Source organism: Euprymna scolopes, chromosome 26, assembly GCF_053919585.1.
Source record: "Euprymna scolopes isolate OS-2025 chromosome 26, ASM5391958v1, whole genome shotgun sequence".
Classification (NCBI taxonomy): Eukaryota; Metazoa; Mollusca; class Cephalopoda; order Sepiida; family Sepiolidae; genus Euprymna; species Euprymna scolopes.
In genome coordinates this window covers 49242917-49262795 of record NC_136507.1, presented here as the reverse complement: position 1 = coordinate 49262795, position 19879 = coordinate 49242917, and the positions used below count along the sequence as shown (strand labels likewise).

General features: G+C 35.0%; 1 protein-coding gene across 1 annotated transcript in view; it reads left to right on the top strand.

Annotated features, from left to right (window-relative positions):
* LOC145248013 (X-linked retinitis pigmentosa GTPase regulator-like) overlaps positions 1 to 19879 on the top strand; it is a 105409-nt gene that overhangs the window by 33429 nt on the left and 52101 nt on the right. The window contains exons 6-8 of the mRNA XM_080109706.1: positions 8773 to 8925; positions 10233 to 10388; positions 11439 to 11591. Coding sequence (XP_079965832.1) covers positions 8773 to 8925; positions 10233 to 10388; positions 11439 to 11591 — 462 coding nt within the window. The remainder of the gene's footprint in view (positions 1 to 8772; positions 8926 to 10232; positions 10389 to 11438; positions 11592 to 19879) is intronic.

Here is a 19879-nt window from a genome sequence, read left to right as displayed (position 1 = left end):
TCCAGTGTGGCAGGCTACGTGTCTGTTCAATTCTCTAAAATCCAGCACGGGCCTAATCTTGTTTTTGGTAGGCTGAACAACCGCCAGTAGTGGCAACACTCCTTTTTCTTCCCCTGTCCACGGTTTCAGAATTCCTCCCCAGTAAAGGGTCTCAACATCTGAGTGCTCAGTCTCCACTCAGCCATGTTAATTTGCTTGATGTGCCGAAATAGCTTGTCGGTTGCGTGACACTGCTGTCCGAACTTTCACTTTCTGGTTACCACTTGACGCGTCTTCTCTCCACTCCAAAACAAACTTCTGCAACTTTAGCTTTTCTCTCCCCGAATCCGACTTTTCTCTTCTACAAATACAACTTCTCTGCTCGCAATCTAACTTCAGAATACCTTCCTTCCCCAAATCACTCCTCTTTTATCTCCAATCAGGAGCATCTCATTTGCATACCTCGTGGTCACCCTGTAGGCATATAAAGAAACAGGGCAGCCATTTTTGTTTCTTTCTTCTTCATTATGAACACGAGGTAAGCCACACAAAAACGCGGTCAGTCGTTCTTGTTTCTTTTTTCTTCATTTACACCACAAAAAAAATAAATAAAAATCGAACTAAAATCCCAAGGACTAACAGACATAAAAAGAATATCCATTAAAAAAAATGGGAACTCAATTTTAACCAACATCTATATCGTAACGTTTAACACACCAAAGGCCCCAACAGAAATAAAAATCGGTTATACAAACGTAAAAGATATATGACTGAGAAAAGTTATGCACAAATTACCAAAAAGGAAATTACAGAAAAAAAAGATAAATACGATATACTCGTTGAACAATTAAGAAAACTTGGACCAAACGACTGGCAAAAATTCATAACTGAAATAAAACCAATAATTACAGGTACCATAAAAACGAACACATACTCTGAAATAAACCAAAGAAAAGAAAAACCACTTAATAAAAACACCAAATCAAACAGAAATAGAATTCGCACAAACCCCTAGGACATCCAGAATCCAAGAATTACCAATACAAGAAAGAATTAACAAAAAAGAGAACGAAACAAGGCAAGAACTAAAACCCTCCTACAGAACAAGACCGATGATGAGGGAAGGTTCTGTCATGATTTCTCCATTGCCTATGACCTCACTCAGATTGTTCAGGAACCCACCCGTGTGCCCGACAATGACGGCCAGTATGCGAGCTTACTAGACCTTTTTCTCACAACTTGCCCTGAACTATGTTCAGTTTCTGTTCTGTCGCCTCTTGGATCTTCCGACCACTCTGTTGTATCAATTCAGATAAAAATGAAATGTAATATGTCCCCAGACGTACCTCTCCATCGTACAGTATATCGATACACTAAGGCTGACTGGGATAGCTTCCGTACATTTATATCTGATCTACCTCTGCATTCCATGTTTAAAAAGGATGTGTCCTCTATAGTATTAGACCTGATGGAATGGTTAATTGTAGGTATTGACCGTTTCATACCCTTGAAAAAGTTTCAGCAAAAACCTAACAGCTAGCCGTGGTTCTCTCCAGAATGTGCTGCTGCCATTGCGCACAGAAATCACTTTTTCCACTGCTTCCAACGTAATAGATGTATGGAAACTAAAGCCGCTTTCAGGACTGCCAGCAACCATTGTAAGAAAGTAATAAAGAACGCTAGAGAGTTGTATGCTCAATCTGTTAAGTCCAAAGTAGCTGAGCAGCGGCTTGGTTCCCACCAGTTTTGGCAAATAGCAAACAGAATCCTGAACAGAAGCGTGTGCTCCAACTATTATCAATGGTCCTGAGGTAATCTCGTCAGCATCAGACAAAGCCGAACTCTTTGTCAAGAACTTTGCAGCTAATTCTACCCTTTGCGACCAAGGCCGCCAACCCCCAATATTTCCTCCTGTATCAGAAAACACGCTATGTGATATACATATATCTGTACGTGATGTTGCCAAGCTAATCAAAAACCCTGATTCCAGTAAAGCAACTGGCCCTGACGGTATTCCAATTATAGTACTCAAAAAACTTCAACCAGAACTAGCGCCCATACTTACAAAACTGTTTAAACGTTGTTTTAAGGAGAATAGTTTCCCATCTCCCTGGAAAATTTCATCAGTATGCCCTGTATTTAAGAATTCAGGTGATCGCTCATCCCCCTCTCAGTACAGGCCAATAAGTCTCCTGTGCGTCATGAGTAAGTTGTTGGAATCTGTGTTAAATACAGAAGTAATCAACCATCTCAAAAAAAATAACCTTCTTAGTGACACTCAATATGGTTTCCGTTCTGCTAGATCTACAGCAGATGTGCTTACAGTTATATCTCATAGGATTAGCAAATCTCTCGACGGAGGCCACCTTTCTAGGGCAATGCTCTTGAAATATCTAAGGCCTTTGATAGGGTATGGCATAAAGGTTTACTTCATAAGATCTCTATCTATGGTATAGCTGGAAATATCTTCTCAATTATTAAATCATTTCTTTCTGATAGGTTCTTAAGAGTAATAGTTGAGGGACAAAAATCAGAAGCTCACAGTATTAATGCCGGTGTCCCTCAGGGGTCCATCCTGGGCCCAACTCTTTTCCTGATCTACATTAATGATCTTCCAAATCACATCCTTACATCATTTGTAGACATCTATGCTGACGACACTACCATTTATGGTACCACATCTAAGACAGTAAACGACCAAGTTCTCTCCAATTCTCTCTCCTCTGATCTTGAGCACGTAGTACAATGGGGAAAGGAGTGGCTGGTTACTTTTAATGCATCGTAAACCAAGCTTCTCTCTTTACATCATCAACATTCTGATCCACATCTGGCATCAATTGAAATGAATGGCTCTCGTCTTCAGGAGGCCTCATGTTTTGACAAGCTTCTGGGCTTGACCTTTACTCCTGAACTTAAATGGAACACGTACATCAAATCTTTTGCCAAGGCCGCTGGAAAAATGGTGGGATCTTTCTATCGATGCGGTAAATATCTCACTGCTGATGCTATTCTCTATCTATATAAGAGCCAGGTACGTCCAAGGATGGAATATTGTTGCCACATATGGGCAGGAGCTGCTAGAAAGGACTTGTCCTGCTTTGATAGAGTTCAAAATAGACTTTGTAGCCTCGTAGGAGATGTCCTTTTCTCTTCCTTGCAACCTCTATCTCACAGAAGAGATGTTGCGAGTTTGTCTCTGATGTATCGTTATTTTCATGGAAGGTGTTCAACTGAGCTTCAGTCTATGGTCCCCCCTCGCCAAACTTTCACAAGAAACACTCGTCTAGCTGTACACACTATCAATAATTCCCCCCATTCTTTATCTGTGCCTAAACCTAAACGTAGATTCCATGAACAAAGCTTCTTTCTTAGAACTGCACGCCTGTGGAATTGTCTTCCGTTTTCCTGCTTTCCGGCTGACTACAATATGGTTGTGTTCAAGTCTAATGTAAATAAGTTCTTGATGAGCCGTTCTATATAAGTTATCAAATTTACCAAATTTTCATTATTAATGATTACTATATTGTCCAATGTCTACTGTACACTCTTTAACTCTTATCCTTGAGCGGCCTCTTGGCCTTGATAAGTGGTGATGCCTATGTAAAAAAAAAAGAAAAGAAAAAAAGAACACCACGATCTCGATCACAAACAAAAACAAATAAAAGCCCTAGCTCACAAACCAAAGATAAAGACAAACAAAAAAACACTATGCCACCAGGACTCGAAAGCCATGAAGTCATGGAGATTGAGAACTCCAACAACCCAAAACAAGCGAAAGAAAATATAAACCATGGCTAACAAAATCCTACAGTGGAACATAAGAGGATTAAAAATTAATATCGAAGAAATACAAATACTTATCAAATCCCTATGTCTTGCAATAATTTGCCTACAGGAAACGCACTTAAAAGAAAATGACAAAATTAAGATAAAACATTACTCAATACACTCGATATACAACCACATAAACACATTATCATGCAAAGCCACCGGTGGATCATCAATACTGATAAACGAAAACATTCCACACAGCAAAGTGAACTTAAAAACAAATATGCAAGATGTTGCAATAACTGCAACACTACACAAAACAGTAACCCTGTGTTCACTCTATATACCACCAAACGAAACAATAAACGAAACAGAATTAAACAATATAATCAAACAACTACCTAAACCTTTTCTACTACTGGGAGACTTCAATAGTCACAATATATGGTGGGGCAGTGAAAAAAACAACAAAGGAGGCCAAACCATAGAAAAAATAATTAACCAAAATGATCTATGCCTACTCAACAACAAAGAGAATACATACATGCACCCACCAACAGGAACCCTATCAGCAATCGATATAACTCTATGTGACCCAACTATATACATGGATTATAGCTGGAGACCACATAAGGATACATGCGGAAGTGACCACTTCCCAATCATAATAGAAAACGAGAATCCCAAACTAGAAGACAAAACACCTCGCTGGAATTTACAAAAGGCAAATTGGGAAAAATTCCAAAATACATGTCAACACAGATTAATACCTGAAGCGAATCCTAACTTAGAACACATCACATATTTCAGCAATACCCTACTCACAATAGCCAAGGAGAACATACCAAAAAGTTCCACTTCTACAAAATATAACAAACCCTGGTACAATAAAGAATGCAAAGAAGCTATAAGAGCCAGACGTGCAAACCTAAGGAAATTCAAAAACAGTCCAACGAAAGAAAATTTGGACACATATAAAAACAGCAAGGCCAAAGCATGGAAAACTATCAAAGAATCAAAACGAAACACGTGGAAAGACTATGTAACAAAAATTAATCAAAAAACAAAACCCCAAAAAATATGGGAGATGGTCAGAAAAATAGCAGGAAAAAATACAAAGAACCCTATTAAACACCTTATATGCGACAACACGAAGATTACGACAAACAAAATATCGCAAATAAATTAGCAGAACAATTCTCAATGAACTCATCATCAAAAAACCAAAATAAAAAATTCCAAGCTATAAAGAAAAATGAAGAAAACAATAAAAATAAACTTCAAATTAAAAAATGAAGAAAATTACAATCAATTATTCAACAGTGCAGAACTAGAGGAGGCAATAAACAAATCTCACGATACAGCAGTCGGCCCCGACGAGATCCATTATCAATTCCTCAAAAAACTACCAAAACCATCACTGGACTACTTATTACAAATTTACAATGAGATATGGATAACTAACAGCATCCCAAAAAACTGGAAGCAGGCAACAGTAATCCCAATACCTAAACCAAAAAAAGATCATACAAACCCATTGCACTCACTAGTTGTTTGTGCAAAACTTTTGAGAGAATGATTAACGAAAGGTTAAATTGGTACTTGGAAAGCAAAAATCTAATTACAGAAAGCCAGTCGGGTTTCAGGAAAAATAGAAGCCCCACCGACCACTTAATAAAACTGGAAACACGCATAAGAAAAGCATTTGCAAAAAAAGAACATCTAATAGCAATTTTTTTTGACATGCAAAAGGCGTATGACACCGCTTGGAAATACGGAATCCAAAAAGACCTGTATGAACTAGGACTTAGGGGCAGAATGCCAGAAATTATCAGAAATTTCTTAACAAATAGAACCTTCCAAGTACAGATGGACAACACTTATTCAGTCCAAAAAGATCAAGAAATGGGTGTCCCCCAAGGCAGTATCCTGTCTGTCACCCTCTTCAACATTAAAATAAACAATATCATAAAAAACATAGACCCAGGAATTGAAAACGCCCTATATGTGGACAACCTACTTATATACTACCAATCTAAATATATACAAACAACCGAACGCAAACTACAACTCTGTCTGAATAAAATAAACAAATGGGCCATAGAAAATGGATTTACATTCTCAGAGGAAAAAACTAAATGCATCCACTTTTGCAAATTACGAGAATTCCACCACGACCCCAACCTGAAACTGGATAACAAGAACATCCCACTCACCGACCAACATAAATATTTAGGTATTATATTCAATAAAAAATTGACTTTCATACCACATATAAAATATTTAAAAGCAAAATGCCAAAAGACAATGCAATTGATCAAAGTCCTAGCACACACCGATTGGGGTGCAGACAAAGTCACATTATTGAAATTATACCAAACTCTAATCAGATCTAAAATGGACTACGGATGCTTCATCCATGGAGCAGCAAGGAAGTCCTACATAAAAGAACTAAATACAATCCATCATTAAGGATTAAGATTGGCCTTGGGAGCATTTAGAACCTCTCCAGTAGAAAGCCTTTATATAGAGGCCCAGTAGCCTCCACTGATTCTAAGTCGACAGAAGTTAGCGCTACAATATTACCTAAAGCTGGCATCATGTCCATCAAATCCTGCATACCAATGTACCCTCCACCCACAATACACACATCTCTTCAACAAGAAAGAAAATATCATCAAGCCCTATAGCCTCCGGATAAAAAACCTTCTCACAGAAGCCCAAATGGACATTACAAAAATACATAAATATAACAAATCAAAAACTCCACCCTGGATGATCAAACAACCACACATAATATTAAAATTAAATAAATATCCCAAAACGAAAGCCCACCCATCAACCTTCCATAAAGAACTACTTACCATCCAGAATACATACAAAGAATATACACAAATTTACACTGACGGATCAAAAGATGGAGATAAAGTAGGATGCACAGCCATCCACAAAAAAATAAAACTAAAGAAAAGGCTCCCAAACGAATCTTCTATTTTCAGCGCAGAAGCAACAGCCATAGATTTGGCACTAAATATAATAACCAATGATGACCATCAAAAATCTATCATATTTACTGACTCACTTTCAATACTCATATCTCTAAAAGAAAAAAAAAATGGCAAACCCACTTATTACAAAATTGCTAAACAAAATAGAGGGCATAACCATGGAAAAAAACATTATCTTTTGCTGGATACCAAGCCATATCGGCATCTACATGAATGAACAAGCAGATAAGGCAGCAAAGGAAACTCTGCAACAAAACCACATAAGTGGAAAAATCCCCTATACAGACCTAAAGACTAAAATAAACACATATTTGAAGAGAAAATGGCAAGAAAACTGGAGCTCATGCACCAAAAACAAATTATTCCAAATAACACCAAATATTGGAACGAGAGACACAAAAAAGTTAACAAGAAAGGAAGAGGTAGTAATGACCAGACTGCGAATAGGTCACACTCACATCACCCACTCACATCTACTAAAAGGGGAGGAGACACCAAACTGTATAACGTGTCAAGAACCCTACACAATACACCATATACTGACAAACTGCATTGACCTTGAACAAACCCGAACAAAGTATTACCAAGAAAACAATCTAAAAACAATATTAAACAAGATTGATCCCCAAAAAATTATCAATTTTCTGAAAGAGATTAAAATATACACTAAAATATAAGGAAAGACCCCCCCCCCAAAAAAAAACCTTAAGAAGAACAAACCAATATATAACACAACATAACTAACCTTTCGGCATTAAATGACCCCAAAGTGGTTGATATGCGATAAAACAGAACAAACAAACAAACTATTCAAGATCCTGTTTGCTATTTGCCAGAACTGGTGGGAACCAAGCTGCTGCTCAACTACTTTGGATTTAACAGACTGAGCATAAAGCTCTCTTGCATGTTTTATTACTCTTTTACAGTGGTTGCTGGCAGTCCTGAAAGCAGCTTTAGTCTCAGTGCATCTATTATGTTGGTAGCTATGAAAAAAGTGATTTCTGTGCGCGATGGCAGCAGCACATTCAGGGGAGAACCATGGCTGACTGTTAGGTTTTTGTTGGAATTTTTTCGATGGTATGAATCGGTCTATGCCTATAATTAACTATTCGGTCAGGTCTGATACTATAGAGGACACATCCTTTTTAAACATAGAATGCAGAGGTAGGTCAGATATGAATGTACGGAAGCTATCCCAGTCAGCCATAGAGTATTGATATACAGTACGGTGGAGAGGTACGTCTGAAGACTTATTACATTTCATTTTTATCTTAACTGCTACAATAGAGTGGTCAGAGGATCCCAGAGGAGATAGAACAGAACATGAAGACAGCTCAGGGGAAGTTGTGAGGAAAAGGTCTAGAAGGCTTGCATATTGACCGGGTGTATCGGGCACACGCGTGGGTTCATGAACAATCTGAGATAGGTCATAGGCAATGGCAAAATCGTGACAGAACCTCCCCTCGTCATCGGTTTTATTTGTAAGTAGAAATGTGTTTATAATCAATTTCTAGACATATAAGTAATTAACAATCCATTCTTAAACAAAATGTAATTAGCAATGTTTTCTGAAAAAAAAAAAAAACACTAATCCATTTTTAAAAAGATAATTAGACATTGATTTCTATAAAACAATCCATTTCTAAACAAAAAGTAATTAACAATCCTTTTCTCAAACAATCCATTCTTAAACAAAAATAAAATTAACAATCTGCTTAAGCAACCCACCCCCCCAAAAAACAGCAATTAATGATCTACTACAAAACAAAATAGAATTAACCATCCATTTACAAATTAAATCTGAATAACATATTTTTCACATTCCATTTCTTTTGTTAACTTCTGACCAGTGTTTTTAGGTGCATTTCAACAAGTGACTCCATTTGATAGTTGATCTCTTCTGTTTCAATTTTAAATTGTGTTTTATTTGATAAATGCATACATTAAATGATTGGATGTTTTTATTTGGAAGTGTTTAATCTTTTTCTGAAAGAAATCCACTCTTTATTCCAAGAAACTGGTTGTGTTTATGTTTGGGGAGGCAACAGTGAAGGCCAACTGGGAACCGGTACAAATGTTGACCATCCTGTCCCCACCTTGTTGTCCACTGTGAAGGAACCAGTCATTGTCATTGCTGTTGGCTATTATCACACTGCACTGCTGACAGGTAAGCAAAGATTTCTCTCCCCCTTCCATTACAGGCTTGTCTGACATCTTAGTTTGCTGAATTGCTGCAAAACAGGATTTTACATATGGCCAGCAAAAAATGATTTGGCAGATTACAGTAACAGGCAACTGGAAACTGGTATAAATATTGACCACTCTGTTCCCATTCCCACTCCCACTTTGTTGTCTTCTGTGAAGGAACCAGTCATTGTCAATTCCTGCTAAATTGAGGATTTTGCTTATCCTAACTCTAACCTTGCTGATCAGCTTGTGAATATTTACCAAGATTTTGCTTGTTACCATCCAAAACATTATATTAATGTAGCATAATTATATTGAAAAAACTGGTTTTTGATAAATCATCAAAGTTAAGTGATGTTGATTCTGGTCAATACTAGATGAGTGACCATTTGGGCATATCAACCACTGTATGTGAAAAGATGGCAACACTGTCTTGCAAAAAGTGAAAAAAACTAAACCATCTCACCTGAGTGGGATACACATGCAGCTGGGAATTGCTTGAAATTTCCTAGAAATTTCCTCTCTCAGCCACACCATGACAGGGAGTGATAGGAACAAATGATTTTGATTGTATTATTTAACTGATATAATTTATCAGTTACCGACAAGATTTTGCTGAGTACCAATTACTGCCTGAGATATTACAATCAAGTAAATAATATTTACCAAATCCGACATGACAAAACTCATCTTCATGATAATTTCTTGCTTGACGATAGATGATTGACTTAACAGATTATTTTACAAATAATTGCCTAACAAGATTTGCTTATTATTAAATACAGCCTCACAAATTATTTTGTTTCTCCCTGTAAAGTACTTGAATATATTTCGCTGGTCTTGCTTATATGCATGTTGCATGTATGTCATGCCCCTTTCTTTATGGCCATGTTATCATGCCTGCTCTTACCCATCTTTCCCCAAATAAGATGAGTCTTAAATTGATACATTGTTTGTTTTTGGTTGGAAGATATATTTGTCTTAATTTACCTGTTGTTTAGTAGAAGAAAGCGTATTGTAACTTATCAAAATAAATACTTGTTTTAAACTGGAGTTGTGGTTTTGTTTAAAGAGAGAATCCTTTTGTTACAGTAGTGACAGAGATCGTATGATTGACATTGTGACTGGCGTCAAAATCAAGCACTGAATTTGGATGAGCACTGAATAAGTAGACGATCACAACCTTTGCAGTCAATATATAAACATAGGTTTATGATTTTATTTATTGGAGACTGTCAGATAATTTTGCTATATTTTTGCATGAAAATAAAATAATTTTCTTTCCAGAGACAGGATCAGTATTTGTATTTGGTGAGGCTGATAGTGGAAAGCTTGGACTTGGAACTCAGGTTAAGAGTTGTTGTTCACCCCAAAAATTGTCACTTGATGGTCATCGAATTCAAGCTGTGTCATGTGGCGGGTCCCATACTGTCTTGCTTACAGGTTAAGAACTTTATTTTCTTGTATTCTCTTCTTTTTTGTTAAAATATAGATTGAATTGATGTAAGCAGTGATCAAATATTTCAGAAAGAATGAATCGTTTTCAAATAATTTTTTGTCGTCTTTTCATTTCCATTTGTGATTTGCTTTTATCTTTTTATTTTATTTTGATATTCATTAATGATTTACCAATTATTATGGCTAAAGAAACACTCAAAGATAAATTTCTATCAATCTATTTAAACAGTTCAAATCAATAAGTCTCAACTTACTTTAATCTGATCAATATTTGACTAAAAGCTTTTATTGATATTAACTATTAATGTTATTATTAGGCTATTTTGAGTAGAGTGATTGTGTCAGTAATGACATCCATGCTTCTTTGTGAAAGACTTTGTTCATCTTTTGGTCTGTTATGCTTTACTATAAAATAGAATTGTCATTGTTAAATGCAAAGATTAAATAGATGCATCATATTTTAAATGTGTCTGTTCTTATGTTAAAGACTGTATGTATTTAGCTAAATTTGACTGAAGTCCAACCACAAAGTTGAATCTACAGCAGACAACCTGAGCCCTTTGTTTATATAGATTGGAAATTTATTTTTTAAAAACAATTATAGGTTGCTTAACTAGCAATTGTACTTAGTAGTTATAAGTAATCTCTAAAAACAATTGTACCTAGCAAGTGTAAATTGCCTAAAAACAACTGGATCTAATATAAGTTGCTTGAAAACCAATTCCACTTTGAAATTTTAGGTTGTTTTCAAACAATTGCATCTTGTAATTCTAGCTCAATTACAGATTGTCTGAAAACCATTGTAATTCTAGGTTGTCCTCACAACAATTGTACCTTAGTAATTATAAGTTGCCTCTAAATTAATCTATCTTGAAATTGAAGGTTGTCTCAAAATAATTGTACTTTGTAATTATAAATTATCTAAAAAAAAATTACACCTTGTCATTATAGTATGCCTGAAAACAATTGTAACTAGCAATTGTATATTCCCTCAAGACATATTTAATAAATTTGTTTGTTTATTTCTGTTTACAGATCAGAAAGAAGTGTATACTTTTGGAAATGGAGAAAATGGCCAGCTTGGTCATGGAACTTCAATCCAACAGATTTCAATCCCTGAGAAATTAAATCTTTCTTTCAAAGTAATGGGCATTTTCTGCGGTGAGAACCACACTGCCCTTCTTTCAGGTACAAAAAAAAGAAAAAAAGATTTTTTTATTAGCTTTATCAGTGCTTTATAAATACTACACATCATTGTGTTTTGTATTTAAGTTGTCATCTCTTCATTTATAATTGGAAATAGAGCATGGATTGGGTTAAACATGCATTTATTTTATCTCATGAATGGATTAACCTTAAATTGGTTTTTATCCCATATTTATGATATACTAGTGTGTACTCTCTATCAAAAATGGTGTAAAAAAAAAAGAAGAATTATGCTCCACCAATATTTCCACTAATATTCAAATAAATTTGTAGAATTACATTAGCAATTCAATTTTGCATATGCATATATTATCATTTCTGATGACCCAAAGAAATAACATCTGTTTACTTTTTATTTAAAGAGGAGAATTTCTTTTTGAATTGTTTTCAGATAGCGGGATTTATCTGGCTTGTTATTTGCTTTCTTGCTTCTCCTCACCACTTGAAATGGTTTTATCTGAAGGCTAGAAAAAGGCATGTACTTTTTACTTATGTATGATGGGATGAATATATTTATATAAAAATTTATATAAAGTGAAATCATCTGTCTGTGTGTGAAACAGCCTCTACCAACTTTCTCTGTTAATTTTGAGCTACAGACTTGAAACTTGATATATAAGGGATTTGAACCTGTGGAACAAATTCTATTTAGTTTTTAACCAGTAAAATAGCTACTAAGGGGTCAAAATTGAAAAAATTGGAAATTAGTAGGTGTAAGTTGACTATTTCTATGCATGCAAAAATATACATTAATATCTTCAACAATGTTATTTTATTAAAGTTTTTGTATGCATATGCAGTTAGGTGAGATGATAATAAGGCTGAAAAACTGTATGTTTTGGTTTTGATTCTAGCTGGTACCACTCAAGTCATATTTTTTTTAACACTTTTGAAATCACTACTATATATTGGGAACAATATAATAATCTCTGTTTGATCTAGAATAATAAATATAAAATCTGCATAAATTAAAATATCATATTTAAGCATATTTTACGACCAGGCAACACCAGGTGGCCTGCTAAGTTTTAAATAAATATGCATTGGTATTTATGAGAAAGTGGAGAACTATATATAAACTTATTAATATGAACCTATAATAGATTCTGTTTTTAATTAAATCAAACTTTGTCTATATAAATAATGACAGCGGTGTGGATATATTAACCTATTTGCCAAAAAGTTAGACACAAGGTCCATTGTAGTTTTGAGAAGCCATCACACTAGGATAAGTCCAGTGTGGCAATCAGGTGATTATCAATAAACTAACCCCTTCTCAGTGAGAAAATAAAGCCTGGGAAAATCGACCTCCTAAAACTAAATAGAACTCTAGCATGACAGCAATAAAATCATTGTCAGACTGATTTGTATCATAATTCTGTGACACAGCAGATTTAATAATAATATAGTTACTAAAAATTAATTACTTTTGGAGATCGAAACTACTAGGTTACCTCAAATTTTAATTGATGGGAGCACTGATTAGGCTCCATGTTAGCAAATTTTGTATGTTTTATGTTTTATAAGAAAACATGATACTTATACAATTTACAGATTGTGTTGAAATAATGACATTATTTACAAACCCAATCTTGATATGGAGATGGACTTTGATAAATATTCTGTACTTGCATCTAATGGTTACAGTAAAGATTAGGTACTGAAATTCAGTTCTGTTTGCAAACAGGAAGATGATGTCAATGCAGAAAGTGTTTGCCATTATAATTTACATAAGAAAATCAAATGTTAAGAACATAATGTAGGGAGAGGGTGATTTAAAAAAAAATTTTTTTTTTTAACTATTCTGTAATTTCAGCTAACAATTTAATAAACAATACAGTAAATATTCAATGGTTTTGTCTTTCTACAAATACTCATTGCCTTTGGTTTTCTAAAACAAAGCCTATAATCATATAATAAATTTTAATAGTTTTTTTTTACTAAGAGAGAATCAGAAAATCCTAGACTTAGTTTTAACAAATGTTTTTATAATACATAAAACCGAAAACACATAAAGTCTTCCATTGTTTTTTTTATTTATTATTTTATTTCATTTTTACCCCAAGCAAGGCACAGTGCCACTTTGATGTAGAGGCTACTATCAGGGCCATAAGTTGCAGGGATACTATGTAGGGAGTTTGACAGCAAGATGTCTGTTCACATTACACTTGAACTTCTGCATGTTAGTACAATTGGGAAAACAGGAACCCGGAAGGGAGTTCCTAAGTCTAGCAGTTCTGGATAAGATACTATAAAAGTAGAAGGCTTTCTTCTATCTGGGGATCTCTACTGTGTAGGGGTGGAATTTTACTGCTTGTTTGGTTTGTCGGGGGCATTTACATCGATGGGGTACAAGACTTGTAGTTTGTCAAAGCGTTCACCATTAAAATACTTGTAGAAAAGGCAGAAGGATGCAACATTTCATTAATGGGACAGAGGCTGAAGCCTAATTCAAGACCTATCAGGATATTTTCAGGCATAAGTAATTTTCTAGCATGGAAGAGAGAGCCTACCTTTCTTGCAGTGGCCCTGGCAATGCTCTCAATGCATCTGTTCCAACTTATATTCTCTGTGAATGTTAAGCCAAAAAGTTTGAAAGAAGTACTTTCAGGTAATGTATCTTTAGCTATTGGTGGTTGAGAAGGATTCTTGTAATTATTGAAGGTAACAAGCTTAGTCTTGGCAGCAAAGTCCAAAGTAGCTGAGCAGCGGCTTGGTTCCCACCAGTTTTGGCAAATAGCAAACAGAATCCTGAACAGAAGCGTGTGCTCTATCCCAACTATCATCAATGGACCTGAGGTAATCTCGTCAGCATCAGACAAAGCCAAATTCTTTGCCAAGAACTTTGCAGCTAATTCTACCTTTTGCGACCAAGGTCGCCAACCCCCAATATTTCCTCCTGTATCAGAAAACACGCTATGTGATATGCATATATCTGTACGTGATGTTGCCAAGCTAATCAAAAACCTTGATTCCAGTAAAGCAACTGGCCCTGATGGTATTCCAATTATAGTACTCAAAAACTTTAACCAGAACTAGCGCCTATACTTACAAAACTGTTTAAATGTTGTCTTAAGGAGAATAGCTTCCCATCACCCTGGAAAATCTCATCAGTATGCCCTGTATTTAAGAATTCATCCCCCTCTCAATACAGGCCAATAAGTCTCCTGTGCGTCATGAGTAAGTTGCTGAAATCTATGTTAAATATAGAAGTAATCAACCATCTCAACAAAAATAACCTTCTTAGTGACACGCAATATGGTTTCCGTTCTGCTAGATCTACAGCAGATATGCTTACAGTTATATCTCATAGGATTAGCAAATCTCTCGACGGAGGCCACCTTTCTAGGGCAATTGTTCTTGACATATCTAAGGCCTTTGATAGGGTATGGCATAAAGGTTTACTTCACAAGATCTCTAGCTATGGTATAGCTGGAAATGTCTTCTCAATTATTAAATCATTTCTTTCTGATAGGTTCATAAGAGTAGTAGTTGAGAGGCAAAAATCAGAAGCTCACAGTATTAATGCTGGTGTCCCTCAAAGGCCCATCCTGGGCCCAACTCTTTTCCTGATCTACATTAATGATCTTCCAAATCACATCCTTACATCATTTGTAGACATTTATGCTGATGACACTACCATTTATGGTAGCACATCTAAGACAGTAAATGACCAAGTTCTCTCTGATTCTCTCTCCTCTGATCTTGAGCATGTGGTACAATGGGGAAAGGAGTGGCTGGTTACTTTTAATGCATCTAAAACCAAGCTTCTCTCTTTACATCATCAACATTCTGATCCACATCTAGCATCAATTAAAATGAATGGCTCTCGTCTTCAGGAGGCCTCAATTTTGACAAGCTTCTGGGCTTGACAATTACTCCTGATCTTAAATGGAACACGTATATCAAATCTGTTGCCAGGGCGCTGGAAAAATGGTGGGATCTTTCTATCGATCCAGTAGATATCTCACTGCTGATGCAATTCTCCATCTATATAAGAGCCAGGTACGTCCAAGGATGGAATACTGTTGCCACATCTGCGCAGGAGCTGCTAGAAAGAACATGTCCTGCCTTGATAGAGTTCAAAATAGACTTTGTAGCCTCGTAGGAGATGCACTTTTCTCTTCCCTGCAACCGCTATCTCACAGAAGAGATGTTGCGAGCTTATCTCTGATGTATCATTATTTTCATGGAAAGTGTTTGACTGAGCTTCAGTCTATGGTCCCCCCCTCGCCAAACTTTCACAAGAAACACTCGTCTAGCTGAAAACACTATCAATAATTCCCCCCATTCTTTATCTGTGCCTAAACCTAAATGTAGATTCTATGAACAAAGCTTCTTTCTTAGAACTGCACGCCTGTGGATTTGTCTTCCGTTTTCCTGCTTTCTGGCTGAGTACAATATGGTTGTCTTCAAGTCTAACGTAAATAAGTTCTTGATGAGCCGTTCCATATAAGTTAACAAATTTACCGAATTTTCATTATTAATGATTACTATATTTTCCAATTTCTACTGTACACTCTTTAACCCTTATCCTTGAGTGGCCTCTTGGCCTTGATAATGTGTTGATACCTGTGTAAAAAAAAACCCCCAAAAAACACTGTCAATAATTTTGCCCACTCTTTATCTGTGCCTAAATCAAAGCGTAGATTCCATGAACAAAGCTTCTTTCTTAGACATATACGCCTGTGGAACTCTCTTCCATTTGCCTGTTTCCCATCTGACTACAACTTGGATATCTTCAAGTCCAACATAAACAAGTTCCTGATGAACTGCCCCCTTTAAGTAAGACACTTTATCAAATCTCCAATACTAACGATTACTACGACACTATTCCATTGATTACTGTACACGCAATAAACCTTATCCCCGAGTGGCTTCTGGGCCTTGATAAGTGGTGACCTCCATGTAAAAAAAAAAAAAAAGCATTGAATGCGACCATCCATTTTTGTCCCATTACACTACAGATTGGAGGTCTTTCTCTAGTGTTTCTGCCATTTCCTTAGATACGTGTTCATTGGTTTTCCCCTCATGCCTGTTATAGAGTGTGATGTTATCAGAAAATATACCCATCTCAGAGAAAATTTTATCAGGGAGGTAATTTATGAATATTAGGAATAATAAAGGTCCAAGGATAGACCCCTGAGGTACACCTGCATTTATATCATATTGTTTAGATGTACAACTGTCGAGTACAACCTGGATTCTTCTCTTATTTAAAAAGGATTTAATTAAGTATTCATCCAGTCATACCGTATGATCTGATTTTCCTGAGAAGACCATCGTGCCAAACCCTGTCAAAAGCCTTAGATATATATCTAGGGCTACCGCTCTATCTCACTGTCCCTGCTTTGTCCAGTGTATGGTATATACGTTCAGAGATTACAGTTAGGATATCTGCTGTAGAAGGGGCTTGCCTAAATCCATATTTTTGGTCGGTCAGAAGTTTAGCAGCTGTAAGATGATGGACTAGAACTTAGTTAATTATGGACTCAAATATTTTGGTAAAAAGCAGGAGGAAACTAATGGAGTGATAATTTAATGGGTCAGTTCTTTCGCCAGAATTCTTGTAAACTGGTACCACAGAATCAGTCTTCCAGCAGTCAGGAAAGCAAAGTTCTATTATCTTTTTACTAAAACAGAACAGATAACCACTTAATAAATTTTGATTTTTTTACTACTACTGGATTTTTCATTTAAATAAAAAAATCAATTAATAGTAAAAAATAATATAATTTATGCAGAGACAAACAAGAAGTGATTACATAATACTAATATAGAGATGACAAAATAACATAAATTTATAACTACAAAAAAAATTCATCCCCCAAAGCGCACACAAACAAATTTTGACAAAACAAATCGAAAATGATGATTCATCCGTTAATTTACACAATATTTCATTCCCAAGCCCATGGCATGAGACATTATTTAAAAAATACTACTACTTGGTAAAACAGAAACTATTGCAAACTATTGCTATTTTTGCCAGTCCAAGGGAAATAGTTATTAAATATGTGACTTATAGAATAGTGTTGATAGAATTATAAAACGGACAACTCAATCTCTTTTCTAATTGTAAAAATTTAAAGTGTCATTATTTTAATTTATTGTTATTCCAAATAAATGCTATCACTTTATTGTGTGATGTTATAAAGCACAAAGTATTAAAATGAAGTTGTATTGTCAAGAATGTTTGAATGTGTTGTGGTTCAGTGTTCAATAATATGTTGCAAAGGTGTCAATAAGTTTGAAACACTCCTTTCTTAGAGCTGCCCTGATTTTGGCTGTGATAGCTCTCTTCAGGAATCGTCTGAAGATTATTTTGATATTATCTTTGAGATAACCACAAAGTTAAAGATTGAAGTGGATGTTAAGGTTCGGTAGGTGTGAAGCCCATTCAGGATCATACCTCTTCCTGATGAACATCAAAATGCCCTTGCATATCATTGAATGGTGATTAAAAAAAATTTTGTAACATTGATAACTGAAACATGGTGAACAAGTCAGTCATAGACTAAAGTTTATTTGGATTGCATTAAGGAATGTACATTTTATTAACAATTCCATGTGTGGCATGTTTTTGTGTGTAACACCATAGTATGGTTCATCTTTTACTTAATTTCTGAAAACAAATAAAACATTTTCATATGATATTAAATATATTATCATATGAAAATGTTTTATTTTAAAAAATTAAAATCATGATTTCTAGCATTCATTAAGTATTTAATTTTTAAATATTCGTAAAAAGAATTATAATGTTTAACTTGAATAAAAAGTTTATATTATTTTCTGTTTACAAATGTGATTTTTACACATATATTTATCAAAACTAATTTCAATATTAAAATGAAGCAAGGGAAAGAAATGTTTATTTAAAAAATTATTTTTGTGTTTTTAATCCTATCAAACTTTTTTGATTGAAACAATTTTGTTTTGATTAACTTGGCTTTTGCCTTCTTTTACTGGTATTAAGTCACTTTTCTAGCAAATAATTAACTCTTTTAGAACACACATTTCTATCAGATATTTTACATTCTTTCACAGCCGATATAATTTTTTTTATTACTTTGCAACCATGCTTTTTCTTCATAATTATTTTTTTAAAACATTATAATAATTTATTTCTACCAATAAATTATTTTTTTAAACATTTTAATAAATTATTTTTTTAAGATATTTGTTGTGGTTTTCTAACCTAATTCTAAACCTATCTTTAACTAGTAGCCACTTAGATTCATTGATAACAAAAAAATGTTATTTACTGTCCTGTTAATGGAAATGGTGTTCATTTCACATTAAATTTATATATGAAATTCTAATTACTCTGTCAGCAACGTCACCAATTCACTGACTTCAACTCCATGCACAGGGGTATTCACTTTCTCTGAATACAGGGTCACTAATAGGCCATGGGTGGTGACCCATGATACTTCCTGACAGGATTCCGGTTGCTAAGCAGTCTGTGACCTGGTTGCATAAATGGTATCTTAATTGCAACACTCTATTTCAGCTCTTACTTTGGCTAGATGGAAAATCAGAAAAGCCTGATTACGATCAATCAACTGTCATGTCATGCTCTAGTATCTATTAAGTTCATCCCCAGTTGTATTGTTCAGTCTTGTTCTTCTAAAAGTCAAAACCTTGTATCTCCTTTTTATTTTTCTCCCCAACTAGATACTAGTAGGTGGTGTCTGAGGATCAATCATGTTGAGAATCAAGAAGATTACCGATGCCAAGTTTTCTGGAGTGGTGTCTTCCGAAAGTAATGCCCTTACTCTCTCTGTAAAATTCCCTTCTAAGAGTAATTTTTCTAAGATTAATGTTCCCATTATTACTGAAATTTTCTTCTGTAAGTAATGTTTTCTAAGAACAGTTTATTCTGAAAATAATTTATTCTGAGAATATAATTATCCTACCTAAAGAATTATATTTTGCATCTTTATTCAGCATTAAATGATCCATAGATGATTGATATGTTGCAAACCAAACCATCTAAATTCTGAAATAATATATATATTTTTTATAACAATCGGTAGAGACCCGACAATTAGAAGAACAATTGGATTTATAAGACCAAAAAAGTCTAACCTTGGTTGCCTTTCGGGGCTCATGGTGCAGTGGATAGAGATGTGGAATATCTATGATTCCAGGTCAGAATTGTCTAGAGATAGTGGTTTTGATTCCACCCAAAGCCAGTCAGAGGATTAGTTGACCAAACCGTGGTGAGATGGCAACAGCTATTGAAGGCAGCAATTGCCGTGGAT